This window comes from Colletes gigas, unplaced genomic scaffold, assembly GCF_013123115.1.
Source record: "Colletes gigas isolate AHSC1104 unplaced genomic scaffold, ASM1312311v1 Colletes_gigas_Sc00012, whole genome shotgun sequence".
NCBI classification, from domain to species: domain Eukaryota; kingdom Metazoa; phylum Arthropoda; class Insecta; order Hymenoptera; family Colletidae; genus Colletes; species Colletes gigas.
Window position 1 is genome coordinate 65268 of NW_025106641.1, and position 25409 is coordinate 90676.

At 36.3% G+C, this 25409-nt stretch overlaps 2 protein-coding genes and 1 long non-coding RNA gene across 11 annotated transcripts; 2 read left to right on the forward strand and 1 right to left on the reverse strand.

The window, feature by feature from the left end:
• The first annotated feature begins 1377 nt into the window (after nt 1-1377).
• LOC122399170 (serine/threonine-protein phosphatase 2A 56 kDa regulatory subunit epsilon isoform) lies at nt 1378-16244 on the forward strand. Of its 3 annotated transcripts, XM_043399631.1 has the most exons (10): nt 1763-1899; nt 12873-13171; nt 13340-13536; nt 13631-13825; nt 13926-14056; nt 14137-14254; nt 14336-14611; nt 14684-14913; nt 15040-15188; nt 15588-16243. In XM_043399631.1, exons 3-9 carry the CDS (start codon nt 13345-13347, stop codon nt 15179-15181), a joined length of 1284 nt encoding a protein of 427 aa, XP_043255566.1. In that variant the 5' UTR covers nt 1763-1899; nt 12873-13171; nt 13340-13344; the 3' UTR covers nt 15182-15188; nt 15588-16243. The 3 variants fall into 3 exon arrangements, with proteins under 3 accessions (XP_043255567.1, XP_043255566.1, XP_043255565.1); XM_043399632.1 differs by lacking the exon at nt 12873-13171 and having other exon boundaries at nt 1378-1899; XM_043399630.1 differs by lacking the exons at nt 1763-1899; nt 12873-13171 and adding an exon at nt 6294-6326 and having other exon boundaries at nt 15588-16244.
• A 3408-nt stretch (nt 16245-19652) lies between these two features.
• Nucleotides 19653-22489, forward strand: LOC122399171 (scaffold protein salvador-like). 6 transcript variants are annotated; one of them, XM_043399635.1, is made up of 7 exons: nt 19653-20012; nt 20592-20748; nt 20938-21014; nt 21076-21203; nt 21282-21515; nt 21590-21811; nt 21883-22421. In XM_043399635.1, the coding sequence occupies exons 2-7, from the start codon at nt 20658-20660 to the stop codon at nt 22358-22360; spliced, it is 1230 nt and encodes a 409-aa protein (XP_043255570.1). In that variant the 5' UTR covers nt 19653-20012; nt 20592-20657; the 3' UTR covers nt 22361-22421. The 6 variants fall into 6 exon arrangements, with proteins under 6 accessions (XP_043255570.1, XP_043255572.1, XP_043255571.1 ...); XM_043399636.1 differs by lacking the exon at nt 19653-20012 and adding an exon at nt 20054-20437; XM_043399638.1 differs by lacking the exon at nt 19653-20012 and having other exon boundaries at nt 20055-20748; nt 21883-22188; nt 22263-22421.
• A 111-nt stretch (nt 22490-22600) lies between these two features.
• LOC122399172 lies at nt 22601-23667 on the reverse strand. Of its 2 annotated transcripts, XR_006259248.1 has the most exons (4): nt 23603-23644; nt 23378-23536; nt 22812-23025; nt 22601-22733 (listed from the first exon to the last, which is right to left on the reverse strand). It is a non-coding gene; the product is annotated as an uncharacterized LOC122399172 (long non-coding RNA). The 2 variants fall into 2 exon arrangements; XR_006259247.1 differs by having other exon boundaries at nt 23378-23667.
• Nucleotides 23668-25409: the final 1742 nt, after the last annotated feature.

Genomic DNA, 25409 nt, shown 5'->3' on the forward strand with positions numbered 1-25409 from the left:
CGTTACTTGTATAATCTTTTTATTATACATATATGTATCGAGCATCATTATTCTAAATATGTAAAAATTTCAAAATCATGGAATGTATTTTTAATCTTTACTTGCAAGTTTTCTTTTCTTTCACGTAATTAAAAGTTTAAACCTTTAAATATTAATATGGCTCTGGAAACCAATCAGATTGAGAAACAATCCCCACGGCTCTCTGACTCGAGACCCTCTATCGTTTATTAAAAATCTAATTATCGGATGATTGTGAACCAATAGTTTCAAAGGATCTCGACAGCGCGATTGGTTAAACGCGATCGAATCGTTCCTAGTGGAGAAAATGAGGGAGTAACGAGGAACGGTAAAGATTTGGAAAGTGGCGCGATCTAGAACGTTCGTGCATATTCGTATACGATCGACTATCTTCGGCCGACGATTGCCGAGCGCACATTACTATTTTCAGGCACACAGGGCACCTCTTGACGGGTTTTCAATAAGTGAAGAGGGCGGCGGTGCAAGGGATTGCTTTTTTTCTTTTTTCATTGAAATTTTATGTGCAGTAGATGCCGAAATTGTAGTGGCCTGTGGATGCGCGCGTGATAAAACATACGATGCTGGAAGACATATTGGTGGGGCTTAAGGCCTGACGGTCTGTCGGTCATTCCGGCAAAAATGAAAGAAGCTCGTCGGTCCGAGCAGCTGATGGCGGCCGAGTGCTGTTCGAGCCTCTGTGTCGTCTCCCGTCGTGGCGTTTAAGTGAGTGTGTGCGTTTGCTGCACGTACGGAGTGCGGCTGCCGCGTGTTATAGAAGAAAGATCATTCCCTGCGGAAGATAAGTTTCGCGCAGCGTGTAACCGCTTTCTAGTTGAGCTACCAGCTATTTCGTAACGGTGCTTCGTCTCTGATACTCTTGGTACCCGACACGCAGGCAGGCAGGCAGGCAGGCAGGCAGGCAGGCAAGCAGGCAAGCAGGCAAGCAGGCAAGCAGGCAAGCAGGCAAGCAAGCAAGCAAGCAAGCAAGCAAGCAAGCAAGCAAGCAAGCAAGCAAGCAAGCAAGCAAGCAAGCAAGCAAGCAAGCAGGCAGCACGATAAGCACGGTAAGCCTGCATCGAAGCCGTTCCACAGTGTACGGTGCAGTTAATTGAATTCGAAATTGAAGAATCGAAAGGCAGAGTGAGAATCACCGGTCCTGGAAATTTCAGGTAACGCATAGTCCACGTATGACGATCGAGGAGAGACACGGTGCCGCTTCTCTGTGTTGCACGGTGTAGGTGGGAGATTCAGCGTACGACGATAGGGCGTGCGTTTGCATGTGACAACGCCTAACAAACGATCGCGCCTCTGTTCTCGCAGCCGATACTAGACGAGCAATCTAGTAATTCCGTCACGAATTTCGATTGAACTGGAAACTTGATGGATCTCGTCGGTTGACAAGTCAATCACGATTAGCACGTTGTTCCGTTACGCGGAAAACTATTCTTGTACTATGCACACACGACCATCAATTTTCGCCTTTTTCTTTCTCAGGAACGCCTGAATTGAGTAGGTTATCGTGTCCAGACACCCACCACGTGCGGTTTCTTATTTCGTGCAGTGTCGCTTTATTCCTTGTGAGTGTAGTGAGTTTATCCTCATCAACGCGGAATGCGGCCTCCTCAGGGTGGACGCAGTCCTCTTTAATTGTGTCCAACGCTGGAAAAGCACAACCAAGGAACGAACGTATCTCTGACGTTCTATTTCCCACCAGCTTTCATAGTGCCTCCGTTAATATCAACATGTCGTCAGGGACTTTTGTGGACCGGATAGATCCCTTTGCCAAGAGATCTCTAAAGAAGAAGGCGAGGAAGTCACAAGGATCGTCTCGTTATCGTAACTCTCAAGACATCGAGCTTCAACAGTTACCACAGCTTAAAGGTTAGTTATAATCTTTATACAGTTTCCTCTTCAACAGGCTCTTTGCATTTATATTCTCATGCTGATGTTGTAAAGACATTAGTTGTTTATATAAGTACAAAAGTCTTTGAAACCATGTCTATTTTATTTTTAAGTAAAAGCAATGTCATCTGTTACGTACGTCTCGCTATATTTCAATTTAAGACTAAAAGATATCTTTGTTAAAGATATCGCAATAGTTATGCAAAACTATAATTTGTATGCCATAGTGAATTTGTGATATTACTATCGATCAAAATCTATTTTACAGTGCGTTACGATACAAAACAGTAAACTGTATATTCTCTTTGATAACATTGAACAATGATATTAGTTTTATTGTTTTGAAGTAGGTATTTAGGAATTATCGTTACTATACTATTATTTCATTAGAAGAATAACTTATACTTTGTTTTTATTTGACATATCAAGTAAAAATATCCTTGCACTTGTCGTTTCGATATTAAGCAACAAACGAATGTATAGATGCAATAGAATTGTACTCGGAAGATAAACAAAGTTATAGCCAATAGTTTAGCAATTTTGTTTTAATCTTCTACGTACGCTATTTTCAATGTTTCTGCTATTTGTTGTATCAACTAATTGTACGTTTATACATAGTGACAAAAAAATTTTGTTATCGTACGTTAAACCGGTAGAATGATTTTTAGCTCTAGTCGACGTATAGATTTATTTTTATACCCAAAGTAATTTCAAATGTTTACCAAACACATGGAAAGTTTATTATTCATATTTATGACTTAATGATATGTATATATTATGTTAATCTCATATTGTTTTCAAGAGTGATGTATTAGATTTCCCGATATGTTGATACGCGAAATTATTGAAGTTAACCTCAAATTTTTCGAGACGAAATACGGTGTCACATCGAAAATGGAAACTGTGTTTCATATTTCTATGTATTTGATAAGTGGTGATAAATTAGACAGGTATTTCGATTCATCGAATACCTTGAGGGGTAGCTTTCGATTCTGTGAATACGTGTCCAGTGTACTTTGTATTGACGTACATTCTGAAAATCGATGAAGAGCAGCAAAGCAGAGGTCAGTTGACGTTACCCGACCGATTTTCTTGCACTATAAGTCTCGAACAGAATCGATGACAGCAGTATGCAGGATTGAACGAAAATTGAGTTTAATAGAGGTGACTTTTTGTTAGAGACGACGACATTATCGCATTTATGTTATGGGTAGTTGCATGACATTGTACGATTTCTGAACTGGAATTTAAATTTGATCGGTTGCAAAATTAAGTCGCGCCATGTGCGTGTCACCACCTTACGTCATCTAAGTACTTTTATTGCCCGACCAACGATTTTGTTTTGTCGATTTATAAAATGGTAGAAAAGTGTCTTTGATAACTTTGAAATAAAAATAGCTCTAAATTTTGATTCCGCTCTTGTTTATGGGCCGTTGCCCTGCTATTTATCCTTCAAATCATTATTATATGTATAACCCGAGCAAGTTTATTACCTTTTGCAGTTGAACGATGCGTACCGGAACTAATTGTTAATTTACAACAGAAGCCGTTGTTAGTGTCGTTACAGTTATTATTCGGGTATAAAACGAATTGGTTCCGTTTAATCGTGAATTTCCAACGCGCAAGACATAGAGGTTGTTAAAAAACGTCTACTCACTATCTATCATAATTTATTGCATTGTATAGAAATGTTTGTCTTTTATTCGTTGTTTGAAATTTGTATTTAGATAAGAATTCAGTTCGTCTCAGTTTAATTCCAAGTTACTCTACGGATATAACGTCAAGATATTGTAAAGGTATTGCGATGTTTAGTCTGCTGAAAAATAATTTGTTAAATATTGAATTTTGTTTATTAAATTGGCGGGTGGTATAGGTAAGGATATACACAGATGGATAAATAGTTGAAAGGAAATATGAAAGTTCGGGTAGCCTCCAGATCGAAACTGATCCAAACTCGAAGAGCTCACACTATTTTCGTGTGAAGGTACTTGAAAACAGTATGTAGTGACCCATAAACTCGTGGCACGTTCCAACGACGAGCGGTTATGCGAATCCACCTTGCAGTAGGCAGTGTCGTTCACCTCTGCCAATAAACGGCAGTAGTCCTTAGTGTCTGTCTCTCTTTCTCTTTTACTGGTTCACCTTCTCACTATCTCGTCTGTCTCTTTCCATCTTTTCTCTTCCAGTAGTTTCTCTGCCATTTCTTGTGCGCTGATTCATACATAACCTCTACGCACGTGTTTTCCACTCGCGTAGTACGCACACGCGTTTACGTATCGTTACATTTACTTCACAAGTCACATAATTTTCGGTTTAGGCTTTGCGTGTCTGATCAAATTACAGAATACATATATATCTACATAATATCAATAATTACAATCCATTCTTACAATTAGTAGTATGTAGTTGTAAATTTTTTAAAGAATAATTTGTGCATATCGTGCGTAAATTTCAAAGCTATAACAAATATTTGTTAACGAAAAAATGATATATTATAGAAATATGAAGTTGACAGCAACGAATGACACGTTGAAAGGTAAATTTAGACATGGAGTTTTCTTTGTGCCTGATATTTTCGTTATAGCTATATTTAATAAATCGTATTCCTACGTACACTCCTCCCCCCCCCCCACACACACACACACACACACACACACACACACATTATGTAATATATACATATATGTATAACATTTTCATCATAGTTTCAGTCGTTAAACATGTTAACGATATCGGAGCAAAAAATTGTCAAGACATGTTGTAGAGTTGATTATATTTGTCTACTTATAAGTGAATAATGATAAATATCGCGGTGCAGTTACTCTGCTACGATTTGTTTGTATAGTTGAAGTAAATAGTAATAGCATCGCCGCGTATGGTATGTAAGTACTTACGTGGGTAAGCCTGGATTCGTGCGCGATTTATGTACTGCATATAGTCCATGGCGTAAGACCAACGTATAGAAATGTATCTTGGATCAATTAGGTATACATATATGTACATATACTTGATAGAACTCGGAACCAACGATTGTGGTGCTTGTGAGGATTTTGAAAAACATAGGGAGAGTAAATTTGTGGGAGGAATGAATCGCAGGGCGATAAAAAGTACTACCAGTAATCGATTACTCGTTATCCTGTAGGTATAGCGTTACAAAATGGTAAATATTAGATAGAATTTCACAATGGATGATTCGACAATAAATGAAACACTTTATGGAGCAAAGTTTCGTGGTGGTGTCGTTGGTTATTAGAACATCGCTGTAGGATCACGGTAATCGGCTGCTCGATAGATAAGAAACCGCAGATTTATCGTCGTAGGCGCGCACGCACGATTTAGACATGTCTCGCTCGCTCGCGTTGCGTATCATCGGCTCGATTAACGGTTGTTCGGTGCAAAACGGTAATCAATTTTGATTTTCTTCTATCCGCGATATCGATTCATTCGTAAATGGATTAGCAGTTTGCTGTCGACGTAAACTCGATTGCATAGAGAGCACTACTTTTTTCTACGAACAAAGAGTTTCGAACACAGTTTCGTCATTCTAGATTTCTGTCTTATTTCGATCCATGGAAATTAATATTTACTACTAGTAGGTAAAAACACATCCTATGCATATATGAAGTGATCGTTGGTCGGTAATTTGCGGGATTTAATAACCGATTTTAATTTTTTGCCATCTAGCGGTTGTTTCTGTACTTGGGCAAGAAGGTCGACGCGAACAGATAACCTAAAAAGAAAACTAAATATTCTTAAAAGTGAAATTCAAGGAGCAGAAAGGAAAAATAAAAACATACAGTTCCAGAGAATATTCGAATTAAATTAATATCGTTGGCATTAAAAGGAGAGTATACGTGACGACTTTCTTGACGACGAAAAAAAAAAAATAACCATCGGACTATTGTCTTTTACAAGATGTCGTCGATGTACGATCGAGATCACAGTTTGTGTGCATCGAATGTAAAACATATTATTGAACAACACGTCCAAGCCAGGGTTTCCTAGAAATGTCTTACCAACGAATACATACACTAACGGATGAAAAATGGAACGGTCTTAATTTCTTTGTAATTTCTTAGCAGAGCCTAAATAATAGTAATAATTTATTTATGTGTCGTCGCAATGGCTAGTTGCCATAAGTGGGTCGACTAGCTAAAAACAGCACCGCGCAGCGTTAAAGGGAAATACATATCCCTATAGAGAGCAATCTGTGTCCAAGATCGAATCATTCCAAAGTATGTTTAATCTCGAAGCGGCCTGTCTCCTGTATTTATTACTTGTTATATGTATATATATGTATATAGTATATTATGCCCTCTGGCAAAGCAATCGGGATTTTAGCAGCAACGTAGACGCAAGTCGCTTAGCAGATTCCTCTAGCAGTACACGTATGCCGTCGAGCGATGGTGAGTCGTCACTGACGATCGTTTTTCCACTTGTCGAACACGAAATTGGATTAATTTTATACCACTTCCGGTTTCCTACACGTTCTCACGCGTAGCGTTTGTCAATTATTCGTAAAGTAGTGTTTACCTCGTGTCGATCAGTGTTTGATTTCTAACCGTTACCGTTAAAAAATACTTTGAAATTGTGTAAATTGCACGCGAAACTTGGCAAACTTTTTATTGTCGTTTTTAGCGATAAAGTTTGTTTTAATTTGAATTAGTTTCGCGAGCAATTCAGTTTCATAAAAAATTGGCATGTTATGGTTGATCGATGTTCCTTGTTAATCTCGAAACGGTCTATATCTTTCTTAAAACGTGTTCTTTTCATAGAGTATTTATTCTGATAAATATGAGGAACCACCGTTGGCTATATGTCGTCGGTCGTTGGTGCACTCGTGGTGCAAGCATTTAGAAGCTTGCAAATCAATTACGCAACGTTCAATTTTTCTGTTTTTCTGTTGTGTTTAATAAGAGTGCTACGAATGATTTTCCGATGATAAAGAAACGCGTCTAGACGACCATGTGAAATGTTTCTACCGTTGACATTGACGCGAATCATTATGAAAGAGCGGCCGGCCCGTTCCTTGAATAGCAGGTAGAGCAGAGCATGGCGCGAAAAGCAGCAGGAAGGGAACCCGCGACGAGAGGCATCGACGCGTGTTGTGTAGTAGTAACGCGTCAATAGACGCGCGGCGATGGCGTGGCTGCGATGCGCTACACTTGCCATTCTATTCCATTCCCAACTAATTGCCCTCGTCGATTAAAATATGATGCGTCTCGACCACACCAATCAAAATCATACAAGTATCATCGTAGTTAGGTGTGAACAAACGTAGTGACGAAGAAGAGAATTCTAAATGAAAGAGAAACGCTCGGTGCCAGTAATCGATCTATGAATCATTGTCGAGGACAAGTCGATATCTAACAGTTGTTGACCGAGTTAAGTGCAACTGCAAGTGAAACCGCACGGTGTAGGGAAAATCTGTCTTACGAAAGATTGAAAATGCAACACTGCAAAGAAGAAGCGGGTTGGGTGGGTGGGGGGGTTGGTGTATTTGCCTCGAAAAAGTAACAAAAAAGTCGATTTCAACAATTTCGCTTAAACTGTAAAATTGTTATCAATTAAGCATCGAAATCGAGAATCCCAGCGTCTCTGGCGCATCTACGCGTTCAGAATCGCCGTTAAAAACAACTTTTTTAAAATGTTCCTCGTACTTGAATACGTAACCCGTACGCATGCTTTCGTTTCAATATTAATTTCCGTGGACACTCTGGCGATTGCAAGAGCAGTGATTTTATCTGAACGGGGGTATATTTTCGTAAGTTTGAACGGGGTGAAAGTAGCAAGAAAGGAGAAACGTCCGTACGTTAGAAGGCAATAAAGCTGGTAAACCTAGATCCGGCTAAGAGAGTCAGTCGACGCGCAGAATCGATCCACGAGCGAGTGGTGAATGCAGGGAGGACACCGATGGCATTGTTAGAACATTGACCTTCGTGCGTGATCTCAGACCGCGTGTACAGGCGAAAGCAACAAAACATGTAACGTCGGTTACTTAAGCCTGTGTGGATAGAAAAATCATAGTTGTTAGAAGAAACGTTCCGATAGTCGAGCGACCGAGGAACATGGATGACATTGGCTTAGATAGGTGGGCAAAACTTGAATGGAAGGCCGTTCGCGCGTAGCGTAAAACGTTAATTTTCTCATTTTTTATTATATTTATACGAGAGACACCGATGTGTTGAGATGTTGAGATATTTTGAATATTATTGATTTTACAATTGTTTAACGAATAGTGGTAAATCTTTAAATAAATTTTTATAGGGTATTCCTATATAACAAACAATTGTACATAGCAACAATTTTAATTAATTTTCAAATAGTTTTTCATTTCTTTCCAGCTATTAAATATAATCAACAGAGTTAACACCTAAAATTTCATTCTTACCCGATTATTTTCTTTTTTCGTGTTAACGTTATTCTTGAAACCGATTGAAAATGAAAATATATTTACCAAGTGTAGTTTCAACATTTAACATTGTTGAAAAGACGTTGAATTTAGTAATATTTTTGTGGAAAAAGTCTCGCTGATCTATCGATACTATTACTCTCGCAAAGATACTCGATGGTATAGGACACATCGATGTATGTATCCGGCCGGCCTCCGTTTGAACTTTCGAGCACCGAGCGAAGACACGCGGTCTCGGGACTACCGTCTCGCATTAAGTTGACCCATTCCGTTAATGAGAGTTACGTAAAGGTGGCCGAACACCAAAGAACAAACGCGAACCGAACGTGCATACATTCGAATGTAGAGGTTCGGTTGTTAGTTAGAAGGGTTTGTAAATGCATAAACCGAGTAAGCAAACGCGCACACGAATAATAAAATGACACCAAGTGGCGACGCGACGGCGACTGAAACGGTGATTCGAAGCGAGCGACACTCGGGGAACGGTGTCTCGGACTAGGATGTAAAACAGCTCGTAGTATCCACTTGCCGCGCAGTCGCCACTCGTTCGATACGAGTGAGATACATACAGTTAACATTGGCAGCTCGCAGCTCGTTGCTGCACAAGTGAATACGCGGCCTAATCAGAGCCATCAAACCAACAAAATAAAAGTTTTATACATTTTACTGCTTTGGTAATATTAGTTTTTACGAAATAGTTTAGAGTTTGGTTAGTTTTTCTTTCGCCTACGTCAACTTGATTAACTCGTGGAGAAGAAAAATTTACACTCGATTCTATTTTTTGAAGAATATTTCCAAGACACGATTCGGATCAATTTCAGCATTACCAAATAACTAATGAAGTCGATTATGAACTGTCTGTGTGTTTATAGAAACAATAGACAAGTGGCAGTCGCCTGGCTTCGCATATTCACGCAATCTCTACCGCGAATCTGCATATGTAATCACAATTCAACGTAAAAGTATTATCAGAATTTTCCAAATATCTTGAAAATTAAGGTCAATCGCCATATACATGCAGAGGAAAAAGTTGTTTTAAATCTTATCCTCTATAACATATCCAAAATAATCGAAATCGATAGATAGAATGAAGGTCGAAATAAAAATATTTTGTAATATCGAATTATTTTTCTGGGAAGAAAGAGGAGGGGTAAAGTACCTGCACATAACAGTTGAGAGAGAGAGAGTGCGTGTGCGTGTGCGTGTGCGTGTGCGTGTGCGTGTGCGTGTGCGTGTGCGTGTGCGTGTGCGTCGCTCGACAAAACAGCGAAGAATTGAACGGGCAGATGCTGAGAAAGATGGGAACAATCCGCAAGTAAGGAAAAACACTGAAAAACGTTGAACAGAGTTCGCGATGCACACATTCACTGATAGAAAAGAGATGAGACACACGTGCGCGCGCGCGCATAGTGAGAGAGAAATAGAGATGGAGCGAGGGGGTGGGGAAGAGGAAAAGGAAAGAAAGAGAAAAAGCCGGGCAGCCGACGAACCCCCAGAGAAGCAAGCAACGCCGGCGGGAGTATTGATCCGGAATGCTGGTGACCGCCTGCCTGGAACGCTCTCTGCTATTCCTTTAACTTCTCTTCTGTTTCCTCTGTCGCTCGTTCTTCTATGCTCTGCCGTTCTCTTTCTCTTCGCCGAGATTTCGTGTATTGCCTAACCCTTGTTACAACTGTTGATCCCTAACTAAACCACGAGTTAAGGTAACAGTCCCAATACTTGGAGGATCAAGGGGTACGAACGAAACTGTTTAAAATATTTTTCAAATGTACGAGTAAAATTCTATTAAACGATTTTATAATCGCATTACTTTTTTTTTAATGTTACAAGTATATATTGTAATTTGATATAAAAAATATCATAACTTTTGATAGTAAAATGAAATGAAATTAAGTCAAGTTGGAACAAGAGATATATTTTTATATTTATTTTCTAATAACGTGTACGAGTTTAATGTGTATCGTGTTCGTTCTTCTTTTCGAACGCGCACCGTTATTCGGTAAAAAAATTGCAATTCGTAATGTCGATACACAGTTAACAACGAAAGTTCTCGTTTGACGATTTATCGAGAACGGACATTATAAACTTGTCCGATTTATTCTATCCGCGATACTCGATGTTGTTTCGTTGATCGTTTCGAGGCCCTCGTAAAATGCAATGTGTTTGCAACCTTGCAACTACGTTACACTACGTGTCGGTAAGAGTAAGTACGTGAAAGTACCGACCGTGTTATGAATGAAATTATAAATACATGCATGCTAGATGATCGTGCACGTAACTCAGGAACGAACGACCAAGCGAGCGCGTAATTCTATTTTTGGAATCGTTTGCAACGACCGACCGATTCTTCTTCTTCGACCTTTTCCCGTCTTTCCTCGTGTCGTTGAATTTCTTTTCTTCGAACGATACGACGCGACGCGACGCGACGCGACGCGACGCGGCGGACCGAGGAAAAACGATCGTTGGCCTTTTAATCCTTTAAAATATGGATCGACACTAATGTTTTCTCGTGCCGTAACCAAGTACATACCTGCAAAGTTGTAGATTAAACATTGGTAAAACACGTGCCACGAGCCAGATCTCGTGCAATGTAAACCGCGATTCTCCGACAACGGATAATAAAATCGCACTTCCGACATATGACACTGCCTATCTCACAGCCAATGCGGCGGCACTAGTAAAATTCTAATTACGTTTTGGGTGAATTGGAAGCGTGAATTCTGGGCACGGAGTCAATTCTCGAGCCACGAGTGTCGTCATTCGAGAATGACGTTCGATCGTGACGATCGGTTACACTTGCATTTCCTTCCGCTATTGACGCGTGCAGTTTTGGCTCGCACGCGGCTCTGCATAAATGGATCTTCGCGCGACCATTTATGTATAGAGAACAATATGCCTCGAGGACACGAACTATATCTAATAGTAATGTTTTATAGACTAATTCTAATTTTTTTCTTTCTATCGGCCCTCTATTGGCGGGCATCACGTTTAACGCGTTAAACATTTAAACACGTATATCGAATGTTCGTAAATATTATTCGCTCGTCTGGTACATATACATAAGTATGTATAATAGACAATTTGAGAACCTTTGAAAGGAATTTTTTTCTAATTTCAAAAATATTACACCGCTTTTAGAAATTTGTTAACGTTACCGATATACATATATTTTGGCAGCAGCGATCCTGCCAACTACATGCAAAGTGGGTATCGAAGCTGACAACAAGATGTAAACAAACATAGTAGTACAGAGGGTGTTTACATTTCACATTCGAAACAGCAAAGCTTACGCGGTAATTATTAGAATCGAAAAGTATGTAAATATAATAAATACGCGAGACACTGTAAACTTAACAAGGAAAACTTGGTGTGCGTATATTTGAGAAAAAGTACTGAACGGTGCTTGAACTTGTGCCAAAAAGAATATTGGTCCAGCAGGCAAGAGCTCTGCCAACTACGCTAAACTAAAGCCTCTCTTCTAAACTAAAGTCATACTTCGGGAGACGAACACGCGTTTAAACTGTGATGTTAAATGTCAAATATCTCGACCTACTATTAATCGTATGTTCTTTTTACCATACATTATTCGTTTCAGTTCAAACACTATCATCACTATACACATAAGCTTGTTAAAAGCTGAGAGTTACGCGTGTAGAATTCACATTGTATGAGTAAGAAGAACAATAATAAATAAAAAATTATAATATCTATTATAATATTGATGTAGTTGAAGGCAAAACATGCAACTTGGCTATTTCTAAGAATCCATTGTGTATGCGTGGGTGCGTGCGCGCACGAGAGAGAGGCGAGGCTTCACGTAATTCGATAATTTCATTGAGGGCACGTTGCAGCCTCGTAGAAAGCAAACTATGTACTTCGAAACACGATAGTCCGTTCCCCGAAGATAATTATAATGCGCGTTGCTGATGTATCGATAAAGTGAAAGTAACACAATCGGTGATTCTGCATATTTAAACTTATTGTCGCCGCCGATGACTAGAGTTTTGCTAGAAAAATCGCGCCCGATGAAATGAAACGAAACACATCCGCTGATCGTGGATGAAAATCGAGATTGCCCGACGAGAACGCACCGCGTCACACTTTTTACCCCTACATCGATAACGAAATCTGATTAACCATGAATAGAATGGTGAACAGGATGAAAAGAAAACTTTACGACCGATCCAACTAATTTGATAAATAATTCTTCACGTTTGTTTCTTTTTCTCTCACTCTATTATAGCGTCGAATAGTTGAACACATTGGTACGAGTAATTCTACAAAGTTAAAAATTATTTCTGACTTTCGAAACAACTTGGTTACGATACACACGATCCACGCACGTATTCTTCATACGAGATGCCCAAGGGTTAATAATATGGATTTTACACAGTTTTCATACTATACGCGAATGAAATATACATATATCCTATAGCATACTATTTCATACATTTCGGGTCTGAAAATAAAAAAAGAGAAGAAGAACGAAAATGAAATACTATTGGTGATGATATCCCTGTGTTTGATAATTGCTTGGTAGGAGATCTTGGTAGCAGTGCCCTGGTTTCTCTTTGGCCTAAATGCTCCAAGTCCGATCCTGAGGATATTGTATCAGAATTCATAGACGAACGAAAAATAACACTCCGCAACCTGCTGATTCCACTACACTGTGAACAACGCACCTCGTATGTGGCACAACAGGTGATTGATATCATGAACAACGTAACAACAATACTAATCAATGGGTTGTGCATTTACAATGGAATTGCACTTACTGGAATGGTCACAGAGATGGTTCTTAAATCAACGATAGCTGTGGGACAAGATCACATAAAAAATGTACAAAAAGATTATTATTAATTGTTAATAATAACGATGATGAATACGTGACAAATGAATTTTTTGTTAAAAAGAAATGCTTGTGTATTTTACATCGATGTAAATTTTATTCGAATCGATATGGAATTTGTTTCATTAAATTAACATGAGATTACCGATATGTTGCAGATGTTATGCCATCGGATCAAGAAGATTTATTCATTAGAAAGCTTCGACAATGCTGTGTGACCTTCGACTTCATGGATCCAATGGCAGATCTTAAGGGCAAAGAAATTAAACGTAGTACACTGAATGAGCTGGTAGAATATATTACAGTTGGACGAGGCGTTCTCACCGAGCCTGTCTATCCAGAAATTATTAAGATGGTAGGTCTATTGAAAACGAAATTAAAGTAATAGTTGCGCTTATAACTTTCCAATAAAATTTCATTTTCAATATAAAATAATACGTTTGTTGAAGATTTCTGCAAATCTGTTTCGCACATTGCCACCCAGCGAGAATCCCGATTTCGATCCAGAAGAGGATGATCCAACACTGGAGGCGAGCTGGCCCCACCTTCAGCTAGTTTACGAGTTCTTTCTACGTTTTCTTGAATCTTCAGATTTCCAGCCTACAATTGGCAAAAGAGTTATCGACCAAAAATTTGTTTTACAGGTACAACATTTTTTCAACCAGCAAAACAACCATTAACGCACCGCGTTATTATACCTTTATCTACGATCTTTTATTATAATTGATATTGATTGTTTTCTAGTTGCTGGAATTGTTTGATTCGGAGGATCCTAGAGAAAGGGATTTGTTGAAAACCGTCTTGCATCGTATATATGGAAAGTTCCTTGGCCTCAGAGCCTTCATACGCAAACAAATTAACAACATTTTTTTGAGGTATTTCAATTTTATATACTCCTAATTAGACAGAAATGAACATTTAACCAAAATTATCTTTACCACTCTTTACCGCGCAGGTTTGTATATGAAACGGAGCATTTCAACGGAGTCGGTGAACTTTTGGAAATTCTGGGTAGCATTATCAACGGATTTGCCCTTCCTTTAAAAATCGAGCACAAGCAATTCTTGGTTAAGGTAAATATTTTTCATATATACCTATATGTATACCTATTATTTACGATACATGTTTCTTCGATCTATCGTTTATCATCGCAGGTGCTGCTACCATTACATAAGGTGAAATGTTTATCGTTATATCATGCACAGTTAGCTTATTGTGTGGTACAATTTCTTGAAAAGGATGCAACTCTAACAGAACCAGTTATACGGGGTCTCCTTAAATTCTGGCCTAAAACATGTAGCCAGAAGGAGGTAATGTTCCTTGGTGAAATTGAAGAAATTTTGGACGTCATTGAACCTAGCCAATTTGTTAAAATACAAGAGCCCTTGTTCAGGCAAATTGCACGTTGTGTATCTTCACCGCATTTTCAGGTACTTTAAATACAAATTCAATACTAATTCGATCTACTATACAACCTCATTATATTTCTATTTTTATCACAGGTAGCTGAAAGAGCGCTCTTCTTTTGGAATAATGAGTACATAATGTCATTAATTGAAGAAAACAATCATGTAATAATGGGAATTATGTTCCCGGCATTGTATAGAATTAGCAAAGAACATTGGAATAAAACCATCGTAGCGCTTGTTTACAACGTTCTTAAGACATTTATGGAAATGAATAGCAAACTGTTTGATGAATTAACTGCAAGTTACAAGTCCGAAAGGCAAAAGTAAGTAATATTTCATTTTTAGAGAAAAATAAATCCATCGGTTGAATTTTTTCATCTAGAAATAAAACGTGGTAAAAAGTTTTCGATAAATTTAACGTTATCTATAGAAATATTTTGTCATGTTAGAGAAAAAAAGAGGGAGAAGGAAAGGGACGAATTGTGGAAGAAACTGAATGAATTGGAGGTAGAACGGCGTAATGCTCTAACAACTACAGCCAACACACTAGTTTCTGTCACTACCACACCTGCGACACGAGCCCACCCCTGAGCTGGTGGTGAGTGACCATAATAAAATAGAATTTTTTTTACTGATAAATATCCTTTCCTCTTGATGATCCTTTCGGTACAAAAGGATACTCTCAGTCTCCGGATCGAAAGTGTGTGTCCAGTGATAACTCGAACTCTCTGATAGAATAATTAAATATCCTTTATTTTTGACGGGCTTTGATCAGCGAAAAGTTCTAAATAACAAATATACGTGAAAATATTTATTTTCAAATTACATGGCAATTTGTAATTTGTTGTATTTCCTGACAAACGTGTTCCATTCGCTCGACTAGCGGGAATGCTTGGCTTCTCGGTTCAATTCTGCCGTATCGAAACGGTTAAATATGTATAATTAAATTTGAATTCATAAGTCACAAGTTGCTTACTAAAATCATTGTTTATTTCAGATGGAAGTACATTACCACGCTGCCCAATCATTAGTTCTTAGTTTACGTCGATTGTCCATACACTACATGCAAAAATTACTGTTGTTAGTGAAGCAAAGTGTCTCACACAATGGCATTCTTGACGTAATGTAATTCCTTTCGTTAGTTACGCCTGTTGGGCGAAACGGAGAAGAAGAAGAAACGAATGAACGAAGCAGTAATCACAATTTCATTCTTGATGATGATTGTTGAGTTCTAATATTTTTATTGTGTACATTAATTCCCACTTTTCTTTTTCCTTTTTCTTTAACCGCAATGATTTAAGTTGTATAATGTACTCGGTGTCAGCACATGATACGAGGATGTTAGCCCCTTAACTAAAATTTAACTATGCTCGGTAGGAGGAAATGATCAAGGTGTAAATTCAAATAGATAAAGTATATTGTTATAACATTGAGTTTTGCATGTGATATTCGCTTCGGTTACTAAATGGCTAATATTCTCCGATGACTGACACACCTTACTCTGTTCTCGTCTCCAACGGAGCCAGCAGGAGCGTTGTTTGAAATGTATCATATATTCGTATTAATGATAATGATAACTATAACAAAACATAATAAAGTTAGGCGTGTATATATATATGTATGTGTGTGTGTATGTATATATATGTATATGTATACACATGTATATGTGTATGTATATGTGTATATACGTATATATGTATGTATGTATGCATGTATGCATGTATGCATGTATACATGTATACATGTATACATATACATATACATATACATATATATATATATATATAATACATTATATTATAAAAATATAGTAATATTGATGATATAACGAGTCACACATTCACACATACACGAATACACCAATCTATGGTAAACACGTGTAACGTACAGACCGCTGTGCTATAAATATTAATATTATGCCGACTGCATGGCCGCAACAAATTGAATAAATTTTTTCAAAGAAGAAAAGAGCCATGATGATATGCGATAAGCATATCAAGAATAACATTGAATAATAAGGTTCGATTCAGTGAAAGAAAAACGTAAAAAATATATGTTGTTTTTTAAATAAAAAGAAAAATAAAAGAAACGAGGGGCAAGTATACAGTAACAAAAATTAATTGTACCAAAATATCCATTGCTTATAAATATAATAAATAATAGAGATACAATGCATAAGATTTATTCGGAGCTGTGCTCCCACAGGCCACCGCAAAGACGTGGGATCGTTTTTAAAGTTTCTTACCATTGCATAATAATTAATAATTAATAATTAATAATTAATAATTAATAATTAATAATAATAATAATAATAATAGTAATAAACAATAGTAGATCTTACTAAATAGATGGTTAACAAATGAGTGACTGCTTGCTCATATTTTCATGAAGTAATTGAGACATTCAAGATATTTGTTACATTTTACTTTTCCATCTTTTGTTTTCCGTCAAATATGTTTTACCTCATACCTCATAGTACACTTTGTTTACTTTGTACACTGTTTATCTCCACTTCATGAAAACTTAGTTAAAAAATAAATTAAAGTATATAATTATTGTAAATGCTGTAATGTGACGCGAGAAGAACAACATAGATAAAGTCATAAGAGTTCTATACGCATAAATAGACACTTTATTAAACGAACGTCTAATTTATTTCTACTCTCAAATTCTTTTTAAATGCGTTGATCACGCGAACATCGGTAACACCATCCATCAGGTTGCTAGTTGCTTATTATGGCCTATTTTCTTTTGGATTTATGAATATCCTCTTTCCCCATTTTCACACAAATAGAGCATTTCAATAGTGTTACGTTTTGGGCTAATTTAACATTTAATACAATTTCAAGTCTACAATAATAAGGAATTCTACTAATATACATATATACGTACATGCATACACATACGTATGTGTGTATGTGTGTTTGTGAGTTGGTATTTTTTTATATCGTGACGACTGCATTTGCGCAACATCATCAATACCAGAATTAAACATATGTTTGCAAACAAGTACTTCCATAATTTGCAGAAAATGGAACATAATCAAAAGTTTCGAACAATAGAAATCCTATGGATACAAACATGAACTACACTGTGATAGTCTGTCGTATGTATTTATTGTTAAAACTCAACTGTTTGTGATTATTATATCAGTTTTTTTTTTTTTTTTTTTTTTTCCCCCCCTCTCTCTGTGCAAATTATAATCGAGCAACCTCAACTTAGTTACGATTAGTCCGAATTATAGTGACAGTATGATTTCAATGTATATATAGATTTAATAGATATATACTTCAAATACTCGTATTAATCACTGTTAGGAAACCAACAGTTGTACAGTTGATTTTAGAATGTAAAAAGAATAACATAAATGAAAGTTGATTAATTTATCCTTGTCATATTAAACATAAGAATAGTTAGCTATTCGTATAATAAATTTAAGTGCAGTAATTGATTAAGATTATTACTTTTTTATTTATACATATACACTACAATAACTGTGGCTGAAAGGTGTACCAACCACCTTGCTAGAAAGATTCTTATAAGATTACAATTACAAGAAGATACATATGTATGACATACAAAGTGTTCCACAGAATGGAGACAAGCTATATTTTTAAAATCCTTAGAGAAATAGAAAAATGTTATGGGGCAAAGTTAACTCGTATAGAATGGAGCATGTTTTAATATTAGATTTATGCAGTTTTGTTTTTTCATTACTACAACCAAAAAGCTAAACTGTATCTACTTTTTATGTAGAACCCCATACTTTTAAATGCTCTAATCGTTGGATTGTTCTCTTTTCTATGAGAAAGCATTAAACAACTCATGCCCTTATTATTAAACTACTAATTTAAAAGTTATAACCAACTAATAATCGCATACGATACAGTATTAACACGTGATCAACAATGAACGAGTCACGAGTTAGTAGCGGAAGACTAAGGATATCTTGAAATTGCAATAACTTTTAAATTAGCAGTTTTAAGGTATAAATCCCTGTCTCTACTTTCCTGTAGAGGAGAAAAAAAGTGCATAGATCAGAGAATTTAAACGTACGAAATTCGATATAAAAAATAAATGCAGTTGAATGTTTTAGTTGCAATAATAGAATAAAACGCATAAAACTACTATCAAAACATGCTCTTTTTTTTGTAAACCATTTAACTTCGCGTTATGACATTGTCTCTCTGTAGAAGCATTTTAAAAATATATCTTGGCTCTATTGTGTGAGCCACCCCGTATATTTTATTTATTATAGATATTTTTAACAGTATTTTAAAAAAAGATTTAATTTAAAAAGAACAATACCACAGTATCATTACTATTTAAATATTAGCATAAGTATTTAAATGTTTCATTTCTGTATGACCTATTTCACGAAGAAAGTCCCCGTTTTGTCTGGTTTACGAAAATAATTTCTTAAAACGAAAAAACTTTAATATTCTATTTAGATGCAACATATTCAATTCAGTGGAATCTCATTGACACAAAAACATAATACAGCATACACTTGCCAAGAAAATTGAAGGTTCGCTTTACAATCGTCTGAACGATAATGGAATTGAAAATTTTTTAATTTTATTATAAACAGCCGTACAATGACCTGGCAAAAAGCATTTTAAAGATTGAAGCTTCAAGTTTAAAAACGTATCGAACGATTTACCCGAAAATGCATTTTCAAACAGTGATAATGTTTAAATTGAGGTGATGCATAGAATGTAAATAATGTTATTCTCAATTTTGATCAACAACATATTAGATTTTAGAGTCTCACCTTTAATCGTGCCTCTAGTAAGCTACGCATGTTTCTTTTTTTTTTTTTCCTACCATTTTGTCCCGATTTTATTGAACAATGAAAGGGTTGGTTAAATTGTTGCGATAACCGTGTAAAAAAAATGGCAGCGTAATTAAATAAGTGACTCTTAAAGTTTACTGGCCGCTGTTAAAAATTGAAAAAGAAACATTGTTACACCATTGTTGCATGACATCCAAATTGAGGCATTTAAGAAGAAATTGACACTTATCGATTTGAAAGTGATGCTGTTAAAAATATATCGTTTAAAAAATTGTTAAATATATTTTAAAGTTGTAACTTGAGATTTTAAAATAGTTTTTTTTTATAACGTTGTATGGTTATCTTTGATAAAATTAGAAAATATTAATTTTTGTTATTTTTCAGAGGATTATAATAGATTTTCTGGGAGAGCGTGTATATAAATCCTATAAAGAAAGGATACACGTATTATTAATCGACATTTTAGTTTCGTAATGCATGTATGTACATATATCAATGATTGAGATAGGTTATGATCAGTGAATGGAAGTAAGAGATGTTATGCGTGCGTATACATACATATAATATACGTATGGAAATAAAACAACAAGGGAAAATGCATCGAGCATAAATGACGGCTCTGAAAAAGTTACGTACCACTAAAAGCTCTAAAACAATTGAAAGAATTATTTACTAAACGAACTATACACGAATATAATTCTTGTCCTAATTTCTGAATTGACGAGTATTGTTTCGTTTTAAAGAATAATTAATATAATATAAACATATGAAATTAACAACCAATCGACGGATTAAATAAATGATCGACGTTTGATTGGTTTTTTAAACATTGTACAGATCTGACGATTAAATGTTGTAGTAAGTGATTAATGTTGAAAAGTCCGTAAGAAATTGGATAAAATAATCGGTAGAAAATTTTCTGTGAGGTTCTAATGGTTTAAATAATTGACGCACTGTCTGTTACATATTGGTACTTACATAGTAGGCTACTTGTATTCATAAAATATTCTCAACATGAAGAGAAAGATGCGAGCGTACATACGTCAAACGCGGTATATAATTTAAAAATACTCGACAATTTGACAGATTTGCGAAACAAAGTCTCGTAAAGATGTAAATGACAAGAATCGTCGTCTATCTATATAAATGAATGTGCACGAAATACGAGCGTGTCGATGCCGAAATTCTAACATCGTGTTTATTTAGGTTATAAGCAGTTATAAAACATCGAATATTGTTGATTTAACGTTTGATCGAATATTTATCGTTACGATGTTATCACGGAAAAATAAAGATTTAAGGACAATCAAAGAAGGAGTTGTCGGAAAATACGTGAAGAAGGAAACTCCGCCTGAAATGCCAAGTACGTAGTTTTTCTTTTTATTTTACATGCTTGACAGTCAAGTAAATTGTTTCTCTATTACATTTCATGCATATTTTTCGGACATTTTTCTATTTCTCTATCTTTCTATTTTCCCATTTATCGTATCTAACGATTGTAATAGTTGTTTTTCGAGTCGGTCCCTCCTTTCAAAGCGCTATTTATTTTTAGTTATTAACGTATGGACCACAGAACCGAACAGAAGAACAAGGAATCGTAATAACCATCAAACTATTTCGACGTCTATGGTAATTAGCAATGATGCGCATTATATTTTTGTAGGTGAATAAAAATTTAATTTTTACATAGTCTATTCCGCAACAACCCAGTATGGTACAGAAATTTGGAAACACTAAGACAACAATGAGCGCCGTAGGTCTAGGAAGTCACGAAGGAAAGTATACTCCTAATAGTTCTGTACCGGATTTAGCTCAAAGGTAATTTATGAAAATGAATTTAAGATCCTTAGTCAATTATTTGAAAGCCAAACAATTCTTTAAAATGTATTTCTCCAGATTTGCCAGTCTCTCTGTCAATACTAGTACAAGAGATGGGATGCCGTCTCGTACAGCGACTCCGATGTATCATTCCAGACTTTCGCCTGCTATATCTCATACTTATGTTAATCAGTATGCCGGATCCGAGTATCATTTAGATAGGGTTCAAACACCGCAGATGCCTTATAAGCCCTTTGACATCGATTCGGGTTACGAAGAGTATAATCATTCTGCGTATCGTCAAAATACAGGGTAGAAAATTATTATTACCGTAGGTTTGTCAAAAATTATCATATCGCATACGTCTTCTTTGTGATATTTTCAAGATATAGTCGATGCCACTCTGAAAGATCAAGTTCTAGGAACGAACAACAGGAAGAACTTCCTCTACCGCCTGGGTGGTCTGTCGACTTTACTCTAAGAGGCAGGAAATATTATATCGATCATAATACAAAAACCACTCATTGGTCTCATCCTCTGGAAAAGGAAGGCTTACCTACAGGTTGGGAAAGAATAGAGTCTCCCGAATATGGTGTTTATTACGTTAAGTAAGTACGGGGAAATGTTTAAAGTTTTTAGTAAATTAGCATGATTGTGAAAAATTTTTGATGGTTTTCAGTCATATTACACGACAAGCCCAGTACGAGCATCCATGTTATCCCCATGAAATCCAAGCAGTACGCGTTGTAGCGCCTCCGCGACATACACACTTCCACTCTCATAGCGTTTTAGTTCCAGCTAACCCGTATTTAAACGAAGAAATACCTCATTGGTTGTATGTATATAGCAGAGCATCCGTCGCGTTAGATCGAAAATTACGGTGGGAGCTTTTCCGTTTACCTGAACTAGACTGTTTCAATGCCATGCTTACGAGACTGTACAAACAAGAGTTGGAGGAAGTTGTTATGCGCTACGAAGAATACAGGTTTGTTCTTACATCCTATTGTGATAATTTCCCGTTAACGTCTATTGCTGTCAAATACTGTTTCTTTAGGTCAGCTTTATTATGCGAAATGGAACAAAGGCTGAAGGAATTAAATCCAGAAACTTCAAGTTCCTTGTCAGGAGCAATTGCCCTACGACAGTCTCTTCCTTGAGTAAAATTTTATAAAAACATTTCAAATTACCGTACTTTTTGCATGTCAAGAAGAGGCCCTGCACACAATGCGAGCAGAAGAAATTTACCAAGCTATTCTCATAACTGTATTTGTGTATAGTAAAACTTGATGGAATTTTATTTTTTTTAATCTATTTTATTAATTATTAATCAATAAATTAGTTTAAGTTTCAAATACTAAATTACTTTGATGCGTCACATCGTTTATAAGTTTATATGTTGTTAATTTGCTGGAACTTGCGATACAGTGTCCTCGTCACTTCTTACAACTTTTCTATCTACCATAGTCATTCCACTTAATCGTATCTTATGTACATCTTGACCATGATCCAGACATTGTAACAGTACAGCTTCTACAAACATTTATATTTTATAGAATGGATTAAGAAGTGGAAAAAAACAAAGTAAATTGGTAACTTTATGGTAAATACTTCGCTCCTCTTTATCCGTGGGTAAACCTTGATTATACAACATATAAAATATTAATCCACAAACGTGCCATCCAAGGACAGCATATGCTACGGCAAAACGTTGTTTATACAATCTAGCCTGCACGTGACTATTAGGTCGAAATATATTCAACACCTTTCTCAGTAACATGTTGTTCCAGTTTTTACAAGAAAACTTTTAAACAATTAGGTTTTTCTGAAAAAAAAAAAAAGTAAATATTATTTAGTTAAGATAATGTATCTTTTCATTGACCTGACATTTCAACAGTTTTAACGTGGAAAAATGTGAGGTTATCATTGGAAGCAAAGAATTTTATATATAATGCTTTTGATTTTTCAAATAGTAATGTAATTACTATGATCGCTATTAAAGATACTGCATGCTTGTTAAAAAAGAATGCGAATTCGTACATATCAGAATCACGAATGGAAAATTTAAACGTTTCAGTTTGTCCATGTTTGTTTACTATCGTGACACGAACCATAATTACTACATATTTAGTTTGTAAAAGTATACATGATCTCACTTGTATATATAGGAAACATACCGATAACACAAAAGAAAAATATCTCTGGTGACCAGACCGTCTACTCGTATAATACCTCGTCTGTGGTATTGCCTCACGTCTATCCATCCAGGATGGATACCAGATGGATACTGCGTTACGTTATGGTCGTTATCCACTCCACTGTTTCTCCATCCATAGCTTGAGAGACGATCAGTAGCTCGAAATTAAAAAGAACTATTCGAACGATCGAAATTCGAAACAAACCTCTCCATATGAGACGTAACCAGTGATGCCAGAAAACCACCGTCTTCGACCGCTTCGTGGAATTCGAGAGAGAAAAAGGCTCACATTTGCCTTCTCGCTCCCACACAACTGAAATCCGACCGCCCGTCAACGGCATACGATTTGGATTCTCGACTGCCCAGGCATTTTTACTTTCCGACCTATGTACTTTAGGCGCACATAAGCAAAGTACCCATAATGAAAACAAAATTTTGTAAAATTTATTTTACGGAAATACACGTTTTAAGACCTCCTGATCATATTTTAATTATTGAAAAAAAAGAAATTTTTTTTTTATTCCCATGTATGAGCACACATATGTATATTATTAATACGATTTTTGAAAATAAATAAAGTAAAACTTATCTCATTGAAATTATTTCTAGAAGTAGAGCTGACGAATACCTAGAAAAAAGTATTGGACAACATTTAATTTTGATTTCGATTAAAAATCAAATTTATATTGTTTTAAATTCGCAGCCATTAGCTCGGTGTTACCCATAATGAAGAAGTTGTTCTTCAAAGGTAACACCCGATTACCAGGTCTCACCACGAGGAGGTTTCTGCGAGTGGAGACCCAAAGTGAGATCGATGGAACAAAGTTCGATCGACCTTCCTTTTTACAGACTTAGAACTAACGCATGATGCAAAAAAAAAGATGCCAAGTAATTACTGTTCTAAAACAAAGGAGGAAGCTAAATTGTGGGAGACGCGACACGACGAAACGCGACACAATACTGCACAGTGCAGTAGGAACATGAGGTGCGACACGTACCGAATAGCGGGTCAAAAGGGGCAGCTCGTTACCTCCTTAGCAAGTCCAATTGAAGGGGAGGAGAATCGACGCACCAGACACGGGTTCCCCATTTCTCCAACGCGTCCTGCTGGGAGCCCGTAGGACCCAACCCGGGACGTCTTACACAGGAGAGAGATCCTGAGTCGGGGCTACCGCAGACAGGAACAGGTCCCCTCTACGGCCGATGACTCTTTCCCTAGAATTGTCTCACCAGAGGACGGCAACCGACCCTTCGAACCATCTAAACGGCCGATCACTTGCTTTCTACATTAAAGCAGCGGTGACCGGAGAAACGAGACTGGAAAATAAGCTATTAATTCATTCATTACTTGGCAATCTACGCATTAAATAAACTAATATACAATATAAACAGAAAATTAACGTCGTAGGTGGAATTAATGAGATTAAAATGGGAATTGAGAAACATAGGAAAGGAAAAAAAGAAATATTCGACGTTAATTTTACCATTCGCGCCGCGCCTTAAATTTAACGGTAATACGCATGAATCTTGCATCCGTCGTCCTCTATCTAAAAATTAATCTGAATAAAAACTAAAATAAAAATTAGTAGTTATAGACACAAATTAGAATTAATTATGTGAACAAATATAGGGACAAATACAAATATACAACCAAGAACAGGATAATTAAAAAAATAACAACCCCACGATGAAAGACAATGAGGAACAAAATAATTTGAAAAATCACAACCCAACGAAGTAAAGAATGAAGAACAAAATAATTCGAAAAATAACAACCCATCGATGTCGAAAATAAAGAACAGAATAATTGGAAAAATATCTACCCAACGATGTAATATATGTAGATAAAAGCTGAAAGAAAAAACAATTGAATGAATTATTGGAGAGAGGAACACAACAACGAAATATTACATCCCTATATATAAATAGAAAACACAATAATGGTATTAATTATATGAATATAAATATATGTATGTATATACCAATCGGCGACACCAGTCAGCATCGCAGAA

Excerpts from the sequence above, each read along its gene's own strand:
- LOC122399171 (XM_043399635.1), top strand. The coding sequence starts at position 20,658 with ATGTTATCACGGAAAAATAAAGATTTAAGGACAATCAAAGAAGGAGTT. Across the intron at positions 21,015-21,075 it reads AAACTATTTCGACGTCTATG|TCTATTCCGCAACAACCCAG; the intron begins GTAATTAGCAAT and ends ATTTTTACATAG. Across the intron at positions 21,204-21,281 it reads GTACCGGATTTAGCTCAAAG|ATTTGCCAGTCTCTCTGTCA; the intron begins GTAATTTATGAA and ends GTATTTCTCCAG.
- LOC122399170 (XM_043399632.1), top strand. The coding sequence starts at position 1,761 with ATGTCGTCAGGGACTTTTGTGGACCGGATAGATCCCTTTGCCAAGAGA. Across the intron at positions 14,057-14,136 it reads ATTAACAACATTTTTTTGAG|GTTTGTATATGAAACGGAGC; the intron begins GTATTTCAATTT and ends TTTACCGCGCAG. Across the intron at positions 14,612-14,683 it reads TATCTTCACCGCATTTTCAG|GTAGCTGAAAGAGCGCTCTT; the intron begins GTACTTTAAATA and ends TTTTTATCACAG.